The sequence below is a fragment of the Heloderma suspectum genome, chromosome 2 (assembly GCF_057233095.1).
Source record: "Heloderma suspectum isolate Gila_16-S chromosome 2, 16-S_ref, whole genome shotgun sequence".
Taxonomy (NCBI): domain Eukaryota; kingdom Metazoa; phylum Chordata; class Lepidosauria; order Squamata; family Helodermatidae; genus Heloderma; species Heloderma suspectum.
In genome coordinates, this window is record NC_139459.1 from 160,179,133 (window position 1) to 160,194,566 (window position 15,434).

The following is a 15,434-nucleotide window of genomic DNA, read 5'->3' on the forward strand; positions in this document are numbered from 1 at the left end:
TTACAGCTACAATAAGCTGTCATAATACAACTAAGTAACAGAAACGATAAGAACAATTTAAAAACAATAGAAAGCAATCAAATGGAGAAGCATCACGGTAGTCAATAATAAGCAGAGGAAAGCTTATGCAAACAGGTACATTTTCAGGAGGCGTTTAAAATTCACCAATTTTCTGCCTCCCTAACCGCACGGGAGGAGGAGTTCCAGAAAATGCGGGCCACTACTGAGAAGTCCGTTTCGAGATGACAGCTCAGACTTACTTTTCAAGCCACTTCATTTCCACTGACCCATCTCCAGACAAATTACACGCCATCTACTCAACTAAAAAGTGTTTGAATCGTTGAATATAGACCTCGCCATGAGTGTTACTTCCTTAGACAATTCCCGGTCTAAAGCGCCAAAGCCAGTCCCACGTACCTGTCAGCCCCCATTGACTTAAATGCTCCTCTTCAATATCTGCTCCTCCCTGCCTGCATTCGTGTTTATTAGAAAGGGTCTGGAAGAAGCGAGACATCACAGTCTGTTCCCTGCGCCCCTCACAACAATACGCTGTACTCACGCTCGCTTTCCCGCGAACCTCCCCGGCCCCAATTTATTTTCCAAAAGAGCTCCCGGAAGGAGAGCAACAGACGGGCTTGCGCCCATTGGCTGGTTGGAAGGAAGAACGCTTTGCGATTGGCCATGGTTGCAATCTGGGCGTGCTTCCTGCAGATCTGTGACGCCGAGCGCCTATCTCCCCGGGGGGTCGCGCGCGATGCACGCCTCCTCGGGGGACGGTTCCACGGGGGGAAGGCGGCGTAAGAGTTGCACAGATTTGGCTGTGTTCTGCTACTTCGGTTGGTGTGTTGGACTAGTAGCCCTTGAAATGAGTGCCACTGGCACCAGTGAGTCAATACATTCAGGGCTAGGCTGTTCCCGGTGTAGATTATTATTCCACCTTGAGCTTCTTTACTGGCTCTGCGGCTCCCCCGGACTTAAACAGCAGCCCGAGATTGGTAGGAGGATTCCTTTCATCAACCCCGGTTTCAAGATTGCCTGTAAAGCAGGGGTGTGCAAGCTGTGCCCCTCCAGATGTTCAGGCCTAAAACACCCATCATCCCTCACCATTGGCTATGCTGGATAGGGCTGATGGGGGTTGTAGGCCAAAGTATCTGGAAAGGCACGAGGTACCTGAGGGTTGCATGCAATGTTAGTCCTACATAGAGTAGGCCCAATGAAATGAATAGGACTTAAATTACACTAGCATTGGATACAGCCCTATGCACCAGCTTAGATATGGGCACATACAAAGTGGAGTTTAACAATGCAATCCCATGTGTCTTTACTCAGAAATAGGTTCTATCGTGTATAGTGGGGCTTACTCTCTAATAAGCCTGCTTGGGAGCGTAGCCTCTTTTTTGCCCTGCCCGCCTGTTCCGAACCCCCACTGCCCGCCTGAAAAACCCTGGTCCTTCTTTCCCTTCTGGAGCATTTAGCAGCGCGCACAGGCACCCCAGAGCACCAGAGGTACTGTGCTATGGCCGGGCTGTCATACACTCCTAGAGCTTCGTCAATCGCAAGAGCCTCTCTGGCCCATGAAAGCTTCTGCCCAAAGCCATGCGGCGAGGCGAGAACGGCGATTTGAACAGGAGGCGGTTTCACTTCCCCTAACCATTGGTGTCGTGGTGGCAGGCCGCGTCGGGGCTTCGCTCCAGCGCTTTTTTCGAAGCCAGCCCCAGCCGGGCCGCAGTCTGCTAGGGAAGGAGGCGGGCGCAGAGGGAGTGCGGACAGCTGCCTCTTGTGTACCACGCTGAGCTGGCCACAAGAGGAGCGAGCGAGAGGGAGCTGAGGGAGCGCGGCAGCCTCCTCTCCCCCACCTTCTCCTCCTCCTCTGCTCTTGGCTTCTCCGCCCATCCCCGCTCCGGGCCTGCGCGCCTGGCCCTACCCTCGTCTCCTGCAGCGCCGCCGCCATTATATACTTACGGGGCAGGGCAGGCGGCTGGCTTGTGCCAGTTTTTAGGATTTATCACACAATCCTATGCGTGTTCACTCAGAAGCCAGTCCCGCTATGTTCAGTGGCCAAGTGGGCTTTCTCCCAGGTAACTGTGCGGAGGACTGCAGCCTTCGCTGCCTTCCGGAGATCTCTGTAAATTTAATTCGAAATAAGCACCCATTGGATTGCACTCTTAATTCTTGAACATTGATTTCCACAGTAGGCAGAACTGCCAAATGCAACCTGCTCTGTCAGCTACACCGCTTGGTGCAAGGTTGGCATGTATCTGGGCAAACAAACCCTGGTGGAGGGGAGGGAAACAGAAAAATATCAGTTGGGGGGAGAGGAGAAAGAAGGGGTGTGTGTGTGTGTTTCAATCCAGCTGGGTGCGTGGACGTTTCTGTTGCGGGATGGGAGAGAGATAATGAAGCTTAGGGAAGGCTAATGGGTATTGTTGGGGCACTAAGGGAGGGTGCAGAGGGGCTGTCTAGGTGAGAAGGGATCTGCCCATGAGGGCTGAGTTGAGAGGGTGAAGCTTCCACGGAGTATCATACTTTGACAACCTAAAATGTTTGTGTTTGAGTGAGTGGGTGAAAATTTTTTTTTAACACCCCCGCATTTTTCTCAGACGTCCAGTTGAAAAACCCCTGCCCGACTCTCAGCTGCACCGTTTTGGATCCCAGCTGGAGGCGGCACATCTTACAAGTTTGCAGTCTTAAAAAGGGGCGTGGCTTGACTGCCACGAAGGGACCCCGCACTTCTGGATTTGCCACTACACTACTGCCCCAACTCCTGTAATTCGGAGCCAGCACGGTCCAACAGATCTGGGGCACCAGGTTGAGGAACGCTGATGTCACTCTTGGAAGGCACCACAGGGAGGACGCTGTCGCTAACCCAAATGATCCCCTCTGGCACTTGTCCCACTGGTGTGGTATTCTGAGCATGCCCCCCCCCCCCCCGCCAGTGGACGCAAACCCGCGAGTAGTCCGGAGCAACGGCTGCAATCTCAGGCGAGCCTATTCCGCGGTAGTTTGCTTCCAGCGCAGACCTGCCGCTGAAGTGAATCCCCACTGGAGGAAAACAAGCCTGGGGCGTCCCAGAGACCACTGCCGACGCCGCGCCCCGCGGGAAGCTGCCACTGCCGGCTCGCGGGCCCCTTCCAGGCCAAGCTCCGCCTCCAGTCCAGGGAAGCTCCGCGAGAGGGAGAGGAGAGCCGGAGTGGAGAGTGCTTCGGCCCTCCTTCCTCCCCGGTCCCCGCCGACGCCTCCTCGCTTGGGCCATGGAGCAGGAGGACGGCTGGCGCCTGCTGCTGGCGGCGTGGGGAGCCGCGCTTTTGTTCCTTGTCTATCTGGGCTTCGTGCGGCGCGTCACCGGGGCTTCGGGCACTGCTTTCGTCCGCCGGGAGCCCGGCCGCGGGGGGGAAACGGGGAAGCCGCCTGTAGACGCGGTGAGTGAGGGGCGCAAGGCCGGTTTCGCGCTTGGGACACGCCCGCCTGCCCTCGGCGCCGGTGCCCCGGAGGGGGCGAACGAGCTGAGCCTCCCTCTGTCCCGCGGCTGCGGGGTGGGCGAGGCTTCCCGTTGCCTCTCTCTGCGTTAAGAGGAGAGGTGGAGTGGAAAAGGGTCTAGCGCACGCTGCCGCGACCCTTGATACGTCTGGTATGCTTGAATGGCCCTCGATATCAGGAACGGGCCGGAGGCAGATCTGGATTTGTTGGTACATCTCTGGGGCAGTAGCCAACAGTGCCATTCTGCAAACTCAAATAGTGCTAGCAGACCTCCCCCGAATCTTTCCATTGAGCAGACGGTTGCACAGTGGGTTATGCAGGAGGTATGTGCAATGGGTTGCACAACAGGTTGCACAAGTATAATGCACAACCGCTTGTGCAGACATGCTTGTGCAAACGTTACTTGATCTGAAGGAGACATGATCTGCGAAACATGATCTGCAGAAGACCAAGAAAGGATTTCTAACTCCCAATTATTTTATAGCAACAAAATTACTCCCCCACCCCACTCCCGGGGTGTTACTAGACACTCAGAAGATTTGGGGCCCAGGACTATAGGACACAAGTCTGCACATGCTAATTTATATCTATGTATGCATATTTTCATGGATCATTGCCTTGTTGTGGTGAAGGGGCTTGCGTAACTCAGTGAAGCCATAAGCTATGCCGTGCAGGGCCACCCAAGACGGACAGGTCATGGCAGGGTGTTCTGACAAAATGTGGTCCACTGGAGAAGGAAATGGCAACCCACTCCAGTATCCTTGCCAAGAAAACCGCATGGAACGTATCACAAGGCTAAAAGAGATGACACCGGAAGATGAGCCCCTCAGGTCGGAAGGTGTCCATTATACTACTGGGGAAGAGCCAAAGCCGAAAGGACACTCAGCTGTGGATGTGTCTGGTGGTGAAAAGAAAATCCGATGCTGTAAAGAACAATATTGTTTAGGAACCTGGAATGTCAGATCAATGAATCAAGGTAAGCTGGAGGTGGTCAAACATGAGATGGCAAGACTGAACATCGACATCTTGGGAATCAGCGAACTAAAATGGACAGGCATGGGCGAATTTAATTCAGGTGACCATCATGTCTACTATTGTGGGCAAGAATTCCTTAGAAGAAATGGAGTAGCACTCATAGTCAACAAAAGGGTGGGAAAAGCAGTACTGGGGAACAATCTCAAAAACGATTGAATGATCTCAGTACAAATCCAAGGCAAACCATTCAACATCACAGTAATTCAAGTCTGTGCCCCAACCACTGATGCCGAAGAAGCTGAGGTTGATCGGTTCTATGAAGACCTGCAACACCTTCTAGAACTAACACCAAACAGAGATGTCCTCTTCATCATAGGGGATTGGAATGCTAAAGTCGGAAGTCAAGAAATCACCGGGATAACAGGCAAGCATGGCCTTGGTGTACAAAATGAAGCAGGACAAAAGCTAATAGAGTTTTGCCAAGAGAACACGCTGATCATAGCAAACACTCTTTTTCAACAGCACAAGAGACGACTCTACACATGGACATCACCAGATGGTCAATATCGAAATCAGATTGATTATGTCCTTTGCAGCCAAAGATGGAGAAGCTCTATACAGTAAGTAAAAACAAGACCTGGAGCTGACTGTGGCTCAGATCATGAGCTTCTTGTTGCATAATTTCGGCTTAAATTGAAGAACGTAGGGAAAACCACTCAACCATTTAGGTATGACCTAAATCATATGCCTTATGAATATACAGTGGAGGTGAGGAATAGATTTCAGGGATTAGACCTGATAGACAGAGTGCCTGAGGAACTATGGACGGAGGTCTGTAACTCTGTTCAGGGGGCAGCAACGAAATCCATCCCAAAGAAAAAGAAATGCAAGAAAGCAAAGAGGCTGTCTGATGAGGCTTTACAAGTAGCTGACGAAAGAAGGGAAGCGAAAAGCAAGGGAGAAAGGGGAAGATATATCCAACTGAATGCAGAGTTCCAGAGAATAGCAAGGAGAGACAAGAAGGCCTTCTTAAATGAACAATGCAAAGAAATCGAGGAAAACAACAGAATGGGAAAGACTAGAGATCTCTTCAAGAACATCGGAGATCTGAAGGGAACGTTTTGTGCAAAGACGGGCATGATAAAGGACAAAGAAGGCAGGGACCTAACAGAAGCAGATGAGATTAAGAAGAGGACAAGAATACACAGAAGAACTATACAGGAAAGATCTTAATGTCCCTGATAGCCATGATAGTGCGGTCACTGAACTTGAGCCGGACATCCTCGAGAGTGAAGTCAAGTGGGCCTTAGGAAGCATTAGTAACAACAAAGCTAGTGGAGATGACAGTATTCCAGCTGAGCTATTTAAAATCCTAAAAGATGATGCTGTTAAAGTGCTGCACTCAATATGCCAACAAATTTGGAACACTGAACAATGGCCGCAAGACTGGAAAAGGTCAGTTTACATTCCAATTCCAAAGAAGGGCAACGCCAAAGAGTGTTCAAACTACCGCACAATTGCGCTCATTTCACATGCCAGCAAGGTGATGCTCAAAATCCTACAAGTTAGGCTTCAGCAGTATGCGAACTGAGAACTAACGGAAGTACAAGCTGGGTTTCGAAGAGGCAGAGGAACTAGAGATCAAATCGCCAACATTCGCTGCATCATGGAGAAAGCAAGAGAATTCCAGAAAAAACGTCTATTTCTGCTTCATTGACTACGCTAAAGCCTTTGACTGTGTGGATCACAACAAACTGTGGCAAATTCTTAAAGTGATGGGAGTACCAGACCACCTTACCTGTCTCCTGAGAAACCTGTACGAGGGTCAAGAAGCAACAGTAAGAACCAGACATGGAACAACCGAGTGGTTCAAAATTGGGAAAGGAGTACAACAGGGCTGCATATTGTCACCCTGCTTATTTAACTTATATGCAGAGTACATCATGAGAAATGCCGGGTTGGATGAATCAGAGGTCGGAATTAAGATCGCTGGGAGAATTATCAACAACCTCCGATATGCAGACGATACCACCCTAATGGCAGAAAGCAAAGAGGATCTCAAGAGCCTCTTGTTGAGGGTGAAAGAGGAGAGTGCAAAAGCTGGTTTGAAACTCAACATTAAAAAAACGAAGATCATGGCATCTGGCCCCATCACTTCCTAGCATATAGAGGGGGAAGAAATGGAAGCAGTGACAGATTTTATTTTCTTGGGCTCCAAGATCACTGCAGACGGTGACTGTAGCCATGAAATTAAAAGACGCTTGCTCCTTGGGAGGAAAGCTATGGCCAACCTAGACAGCATAGTAAGAAGCAGAGACATCACCTTGCCGACAAAGGTTTGTATAATCAAAGCTATGGTTTTCCCAGTAGTAATGTATGGATGTGAGAGCTGGACTATAAGGAAGGCTGAGTGCTGAAGCATTGATGCTTTTGAACTGTGGTGCTGGAGAAGACTCTTATGAGTCCCCTGGACTGCAAGGAGGTCAAATCAGTCCATCCTAAAGGAAATCAACCCTGAGTGCTCATTGGAAGGACAGATACTGAAGCTGAAGCTCCAATATTTTGGCCACCTAATGCGAAGAGAAAACTCCCTGGAAAAGACCCTGATGCTGGGAAAGACTGAAGGCAAAAGGAGAAGGGGACGGCAGAGGATGAGATGGCTAGATAGCATCACCGATGCAATGAATATGAACTTGAGCACACTCCGGGAGAGAGCGCAGGACAGGAAGGCCTGGCGTGCTATGGTCCATGGGGTCACGAAGAGTTGGACACGACTGAACGACTGAACAACAACAAATGCATATTTAGAAATAATTACTAGGATTTATTTAAATTTCACAGAAGGCAAAACCAGCTAATCACCCGGCCCCCAAGTTTTATTTTGTACCAGTGGAAGTTTTTTCCTGTGTTTAACTGCCACATGGGGGATGATTGGGGAAGGGTCCCAGTGCATAGGGAGGGGAAGGTTAACCCTTTCCTTCCCAAACTGCAGCCCCCCTGGAACCCCCCCGCCCCAGGGCCACCGCAATAAAGCTTAGAGCAAACCTTCCAGTGGCACCAATTGAAGTGTCTTTCCTACGCTTCATTGCCACTAGAAGGAATTGGGGGCAGGGGTTGTACTGTGTGGGGAGTAGTGGATTAACCCATCCCTTCTCAGCTATGATTGCCCTGAAATTACCCACCCCACGCTCCTGGCTTAGAAAAAACCCTCCATTGCCACAAATGGACACTCAGTGCCCTTGGACATAGATCTGGGGCCCTGGAAAATAAATTCTTCAGTTCTGGTACTTAAAACAAACTCCTGGGCTCAGAATCCTTTCATTCTAAGTTTAAGACCTGGTTTGGTTGACACAACAGCCCACCGTGGGTTCATTAACTGTTGTGGTGCTGCGGTGCATGCCGTCCACACTTAAGAATATGCAAGCCCCAGCCAGGGGGGTTGCTGTGGCTTGTCATGTAATCTGGGTGGTGCTGGTTATTTGAGGGTTAAACAATCCTCACATAACCCTAAAAGACCAGCTGGGGCTTGCATATTCATAAATTAAATGGACTGTCACATCCTGTGAACTGGGTCAATAGATTGCAAATGGCTGCTGGTTTCTCAGCTGCTGCTGCCCCGGTGAACCAGGTCAGAGCAGTGCCTGAGGCCCCTCCCCTTCAGTTCACCGACCACCTGCTGTCTCTGGACTGTTAGCTTGATCCCACAGTCACTGCTCTACCCACATCCACCAAAGGCAGGCTACTTGAAATGCAAGGTGCAGGATATTCAGGTGCACTGCATGTTCAGGCAGATGCTCTGGGCAGATGAAGTAGCATTTCCTTTGAAGCTGAATAGCACTCTGCACATGCTTGGATACATCTTTTCCTTATCATGAAATAGCTAGTACTTAGTTTTTCACACATGGCTTCTCCATTTTGGCTTTATTTCTGTAAAATAAATAATGACACGGTGTACTGTGTCATGTGTTGTTGTTCATCTGAGGTTGTATTTTCCTAATTTTAAGACCTGCTAAGGACCAGATGATTTTTATTATGGCCTGATATGTAAAACCATAGAACTCAAAGAGGGTGCACTTTCTTTTTCACATGACTGTACCTCAAGCACTGAATTTGGGTAGCCTGGTGCCTATTGGGTTGGAAGTTAAATGAGGAACTACCCAAAAGTAAGATGGTTGTTTCTGCATTGCAACATTTTAGTGCAGGCCTGCACTAAACACAGTGACCATTCACAGCTGTAGTAATTTGTGTTAACAGTGCTCCTGGCTTTGTTATGCTAATATAATGTGTAGTGGGAGAGACCTCTGATCTCAAGATGTAAAGAAGAGGACCAAATGTGCTGATAAATTCTAGTTACGCAGTTTCACACTGGAGTCTCCCTTGCATGTCTGCTCTTGTTGAAAAAGAATGGTGATTTTCTTTTTCTTAGGACAGCAGCAGTGTGATCTCGAGTGTGTTTCCACGCTATTGGCTTCACCTGGCTTGCAACTTCCTTGCGATTTTTCCCCAATCGCATCTGCTCTTTTTCTGTTTTCCACAGTGATTAAAGTCCTGGCTTATCATTGGTGTAGCCTGGGGCTCTGTGTGCTTTCCACTGAGCTCTAATCGAATTCTTTTCTTGATGTCTGGGTGGAGTCGGGGTTGGGTCTGATTACCTCTTCCATGTTCCTGTCTCCTCCTCTTGCTGAATCCCCCCTCCCTCTCCCCCTTCACTGACAGAAACATACTTCCAGGTGGGGTGGGGGGATTGAAGTGAACGTCATCAGACTGGCAGGGGCTGCTGACCGAGTCAGAGAGGCTCCCCCCTCCGGGTGCTACTCACCTCAATGGCAATCTTGGGAACAAGCCTCATTGACCACAGTGAGAGTTACTTCTGAGTAGACTTCCCAGATGTATGCTCAATTCTGCCCATTTTTTCCCCTTTCTCTCTAAATAGCAGGCTACCGCATTAGCAGGCACCCCTAAGGCTACCGCATTAGCAGGCACATGCTAAGTTGCTATCTCGTTATCACACTATTGCACAAGTCATCAGTACGCATACTCTCCGTGTCAGTATGTTACTAGGAGTCTATCAATGGCGAAATAACACAAACACGCATTTGCGCGATTGCTCAATAGCGCGTTACTCCGGGGTGCCCTGCTGACTCCAGTTGAGGTCAAGGGGGCTTGTTCCGGAAAATGCGTAGAGGGTGTGCATGTTGATTGAAAACCTGCGCAATAGTGTGATAATGAGATAGCGACTTAGCATGTAAGATGAAAACTAGACTATGATGTTTGCGGCATTGTTTCCCTGGTCCGAACAACACAAAGGAATATTAGCTGTGATCCTCCCCACATGTAGTTCTGGGGAAGCGACCTGAGATAAACCTGATTTTCAGGCTGTAGTGGGAGTACTTGCTTGCCCGCGATAACAGGCTTATACGCACTAGTGTTCTAGCGCTTATTTTCAATGATGTTTTCAAAGTTGGTCCCTCGACATCCTGCTCCAATACGGCAATGAAACGTCAGGAAAACAGGGAGGGAAAGGGTTGGGTCACTGAGGTCACGAGTGACACACCCACAGAGGCTGGGCTACACGCCCCATGGGCAAGACTATGATAGTGAACCCAATGCAGTTGTGGAAACAGGTCAGTAATGGAGCCAAGGTAAGCTGGAAAAGTCGGACTATAACCCGTCTCAGAAGAAGTGGGTTTTCTGCGATAAAATGCAGGGCTGGTGCTGAATGGCCACGACGTCATGGAAACACAGAGACCTCACTGCACAGCCAGGTTGGAGTAAATCGCTGGTGGAAACACAGCCCTGGAGACTGAAATGGTATCCCACTGTCTGTTGGACGTTGCCACTTTTGAGGAAAGATTTAATGCCATGGGAGTGAGTTAGCAGTCCCGTATCTGCAGTCCTGTTCACAAACTTCTGTGTTCTCTCTTTATTTCCAGTGGGGCCCCAGACTCTCTGGCTTCTCGCTACGGATTTGTGTGCACTTGGCCAACACTGTGAGTATCCCGCTGTTGTAATCTGGTTATTGTACTTTAAGAGCGCCGTATGCTTGTGGTCAGCAAGATCCTCCAAGGCCGCCTGCTCCTGCGAGGCATGGATGTTGAAAAAGACAGTGATAATGAAGGACCTTGGAGTGGCCTAAGGGTGTGTGTGTGTGTTTTAGGTAATGGAAACTGTGCAAGAGCACAGGAACTTGTCTTTCTGGGGTTATGCTCAAGCAATAGTTCTTACTGGGGAAAGCAAAAGGAGAGCGAGCCGTGGCAAGGGGAATTTCTTTCACTTATCATTCTAATCGAAACCCACATTGAATCAATTCACAGCTTCAGGACAGGTGAAATTGCTTCATATGGAATCAGAACAATGAGCGGTCTAGCGGAGTCTCTGAGTTCGCATTCAGAACTGCATTGATTAGAGATCTTCCACTTGGAAGAGCAGAATGAATAGCTACTAATCATCCATTTCTGCTAGTTTCAATTATGTATCCAAATAATTAAAAATAATGAAAGGAATGATCCCATGCTGCTTATGCTTTTGTCACATTGTCCAAATTGGGATTGGACTCAGTGGTGTTATAGGCCCTTTCCAACCCTGCTGTTCTATGCATTCAGGGTGTGCCAGCGCTCAGTGCATCTGGTTCCCCACAAAGCAGATATATATGAGCCATGCCTACACTTGGAATCACAAACACCCCCAGCCAAAGGGGACTCCTAATGCAGCCTTTCTCAGACGGGTGCCCTCCAGACGTTTTAGATGACAATTCCCGGCATTCCTGGCCATTGGCCATGCTGGCTGTTGAAGTTGAAGTCCAAAACATTTGGGGAGGGCTATCCTAAAGGAAGCCCGTGCTGGTTGTGCTATCTGCTGGCAGGGTTCTACAGTTGTGCATTCCACCTGAAATGTTCTGGAGACATTATCCGGACACTGTTTGGGGGCTAAGGTACCAAATGTGGAAGTAAGTAGAATAAATGCCTCTGAAGGGCCAGCAAAGTGGGAGGGTCTGGAATGTGGCTTGTGATGGTGGTGCCTGATGGAGGTCTGAAGCTAGGCAGGCCAGTGTTGGCCAGGGCCTCCATGGGAGGCTGCTTGAGAGCCCCAGAGATTCTGTTCTCAGCTCCTTAGAACAACATTGAATTAAAAAGTAATGCCTAGTGCTTCAACCGGCCTGTACTGGAATCTTCCTGTCAGTTGGGATACTCGCTCCTTTTCTGTATATTGACTAAATTCACATACCATTTTTTCATTTAAAAAAACCTGCACCATAACCCATAGCACCGTGAAAGTCCCTGGCTATGCACAAAATTGTGGCTGTGTGCATTTGTATGTATGCGTATTTGGGGCAAGCATCCAGCAAAACTCAATTGTTACTAAATTCCTTTGAAAGCAATAGAATGGGGCAGGGCTGAAGTTGATGTTACACACCAATGCATGCAACAAACCTCTGACGGCCCACTTATTTTGTTTTTCAGAAAAAGCAGTGCATGCCATTGTGAAGCAGCCAGGTCCTGTAAGCAGCCAGCATGCTAATTCCTTTGCATAAGGTTTTATCCAAGGGGAGGGACTGAGGGCAGGAGAATGTTTATTTCCCAAAGGACAGACGGTGTGTTTTTATCAGAGGGATACTCTTAGCTTAATTGCCATGGGTAGATTTTTCATGTGAGTATGATTGCTGGTGTCTTCTCTGGAGCACTGAAGTCCATGGGACTGCTGAACATCAACTAGGAAGCTCCTCGTTGCTGGGATGTACCCTGTGGTTGCCTGAATGCCACAATAACAGTTGGTTGTCAGTGTCTTTACTAGCTCAGGGTAGTATCCCATGTCAGTCCTACACAGAGTAGACCCATTGAAATAAGTGAGACTTATGTTAGTCATGAGTAACTTAAGTTCCATTCATTTCAGTGGGTCTGCTTTACAGTTGGATACACCCCTCAGCCCCTGAGATGGATAAAATAATTCATAGTTTCCTCTTCTCTGGATTACACAACCTCATGGATGGTGGTTGTGAAAATTTTCTTCTGCTGTTCATTTGGATTTATTTTCTTACTCACTTTATGCATATTAGTAGGTTGGCTGCTTACAGGGCCTGGCTAGTTAGCAGTGTCATGTGCTGTTTTTCTGAAGGAAAAAATGGTGGGCTGTTGGAGGTTTGTTACATGCATTTGTGTGTAACATCTACTTCAGCCCTGCCCCATCCTATTGCTTTGAGTGGAATTGAGTTATGGTTAATTTTTGCTGGATTGCTTGCTCCAAAAGTGCATGTATCCATATATGTACATACACATACATATTATACTCGTGCATGCACACAGTATATGCATTCTCTCTCTCTGTCTGATTTAAGTTCTTTCATATTGACTAGATTTAGTTTACCTTTTCTTACTGAACCTGCTATAAAGACTCAAGGGTGTAGGTGGAGTGTTATGAAGATTATACAATTAATTCAAATAACTGATTTAGTCTGTCTGTGTCAGAATTAAGTAAAGTTCATAAGATTATTCCAGTGTAAATGAGATCTACTTTTTTTAAGTGTGTGAAGAAAACCCAAAGTACTCAAGACTGAGGGAGGGAGGTCAAGCCACATTTGAATTCCCCTTCTGAACCTGAACCACATTGCTACTATCCGTTCCACAGCATCTGAGTGACAGTAGTTTTGGGAGGGCGCACTTAGAGTCAAGTACCCCTCCTCCTTCCTTCTCCATTCCAAATGGCTCTCCAGGTGTCCTGTCCCCCAACACCTTGGGATTCCAAATACATGCTGGCAATTTCAGTGCAACTTAGTCATGACTAAAGGTCCTTCCACATGTACTTTGGTGGTGAGCCTGGTGTGTAAGCACACTCACCACATTTGTGACATACATGCCATCTTCTTTTCCATGTCCAGCATGGAGGAAACCTGAACTTCAGCTTCAGAAGCTGGATTTGCACAGCACTGGTTGGCCATCCCTTGTGTTATTCATGAAGCCAGATTCTCCCCGTCTCGCTTGGGGTCCATATGGGGCATGGCATTCTTTGAGGAAATTAGGGCCCAGACCATGTAGATCAGCCTTTTTCAACCTGGTACCTTCCAGATCTGTGGGGCTACAACTCCCATCTTCACCTGTGTATTGGATTTGGTTTTGGAAGAATAGTGAGGAGTCAGATGCGAACTTACATACAGTCATATGCCGTATTTGGTAGAACAGTTGGCAACTATTATGAAGTTAGATTTGGGTCACATAGCTGTATAGCACTTTTTGCTACTAACAGAAGTCAGATAATGCACAATAGCTGTCTTGCACAGTCTGTACTTTCCTTCTGATAAAACTGTTCCTTTCTCTGCTGTGAGAAACTTTTTTTCCTGCCAAGAAGTTAAGCCCCTCACCCTTTTGTCCTCCTTGGTGAAGGGAGGGTGGTGTGTGTGTATCTTGTGACAGTCTTCAACTCGGTGAGACAAGCCCTATAAAATCTTGGGCAGATTGGCCTGCTACCTGTTCTCACCTAAGAGGGGGAAGGCGTGCCACCTGCTCAGTAAAACAGCTCTGGGATGATGCCTGCTGCTTTAAGGGAACCAGGGCAGCTCCAGCTTTGAGTTGAGGGACATGTGTAAGCTTTGCTTTGCTTTTATTATCTGTATCCATTTTCCATCAATAAACTATATCGTACTTTCACACAAGTGGCTATGAATCATATTGGTACCTTTGCATCTGTTTAGTGTGGGTCCTGGGTGGATCAGGCCCCAGATTTAAGACACCCAGCCAGCATGGCCAAATAATCTGTTTCACTCCCCCCACTCAAATTGCAGCTTCTGTTGTTTCTTTTCACACAGACAGGTAGATTACAAGGAGAGAGGGAGGTTTGACTTTCTAATCTAACTCATTCAAAAGATTTGAGGAAGATCCAACTATTGAGAACAATCAGAGAGCAATCTCCCTAACAACAGATGTGATCTGGCAACTTTGCCACTGATTCTTTTGTCCAAACTGCCAATCTTACAATAATACAAAGCATAGGGTGCAGTTTTAAGAAGTGTTTTACTCTTCTGTTTCAGTACTGCCCATTCCCTGGACTTCTATCCTAAATTCCTTACACTATTCTATAATTGTAGCTTAGCTGTGGATTTTTAAACCCATGAATAACCTATAGTGTTCTGGTTTGGATGTCATGTAGCAACCGTCAATCAACCCAGTTGGAGGTTCACACAAGATATTCAAAAAGGCTGTGGAACATGTACGGTACACACCGTGGCAAATCAGGGGGTTAACCCACAATTTGCTGCTGTTACGTGTGAACCAGATCACTGTGTTAGGCTCTGATTAGGAATAAACTTAAGCTGCACTCCAAGGCTGAATACAGTCATAGGTTCAAACAAGACCAGGCATGTGTTTTTCCTCCTGGGGGAGTTTATTTCCTTGCCTCCCTTACCTTTGCTCCTGTAATTAGTCTTGTGACTCACACAGGATCCACACCCAGCACTGACCTCCCCAGTTTTAGCAGGCTTCTCCTTTCCTCCCAAGGACCTTGCATGTTTCTCTGCTCAAATATTTGTGTGAGGATATTTGTATCAAGTGTTTCTCTGCTCAAATATTTGCATGTTTCTTTAAAAACTGCTCTGAGAATGAAGAAAATGACTTTATGATTGACACAAAGTCTGGCCTTTCAAGGTTGTGCAAATCTGGTTTCTGGTGAGAACCAGATTGTGTGTTTTTTCTGAATGCAATTTGAGGAAGAGATGGTTCATGACTGTGCCCAAAATATGGCCAGTGTGCTTCAGCAAGTTTTCCTCTAAAATTATATGCATCTGTACTCAGTCCAAGTAAGAGTCAATAGGAGCTCTATTAGCCATCCATCCATCCATCCATCTGTCTAAAATTATTTCTAGACCGCTTTTAAGGGTAGAACCCTGTCAAGGTGGTATATAAGATAAAAACCACACGAAGTGGATACAATTTTTTAAAGGTCTGGGATTGGGGAAAAAAATGGATTGCAAATCTTCTTTGTTCCCCCCCCCTCCT

The 15,434-nt window shown here is 47.7% G+C and overlaps 2 protein-coding genes across 9 annotated transcripts in view; one reads left to right on the plus strand and one right to left on the minus strand.

The window, feature by feature from the left end:
• Positions 1-3,156, minus strand: part of CHD1L (chromodomain helicase DNA binding protein 1 like) — a 63,353-nt gene extending 60,197 nt beyond the window's left edge. For 2 of the 5 annotated variants that reach the window (XM_084835417.1, XM_084835415.1), the window contains exon 1: positions 418-624. In XM_084835417.1, coding sequence (XP_084691543.1) covers positions 418-514 — 97 coding nt within the window. In that variant the 5' untranslated portion in view covers positions 515-624. Of the gene's footprint in view, positions 1-417; positions 957-1,962; positions 2,124-3,020 lie in introns of those variants that run through there. The other 3 variants (XM_084835418.1, XM_084835414.1, XM_084835419.1) reach the window with 3 other exon arrangements.
• The window catches only part of LOC146353012 (uncharacterized), a 50,852-nt gene continuing 38,574 nt past the window's right edge, over positions 3,157-15,434 (plus strand). For 2 of the 4 annotated variants that reach the window (XM_084835442.1, XM_084835445.1), the window contains exons 1-2: positions 10,087-10,263; positions 10,386-10,442. In XM_084835442.1, coding sequence (XP_084691568.1) covers positions 10,172-10,263; positions 10,386-10,442 — 149 coding nt within the window. In that variant the 5' untranslated portion in view covers positions 10,087-10,171. Of the gene's footprint in view, positions 3,420-10,086; positions 10,264-10,385; positions 10,443-15,434 lie in introns of those variants that run through there. The other 2 variants (XM_084835441.1, XM_084835444.1) reach the window with 2 other exon arrangements.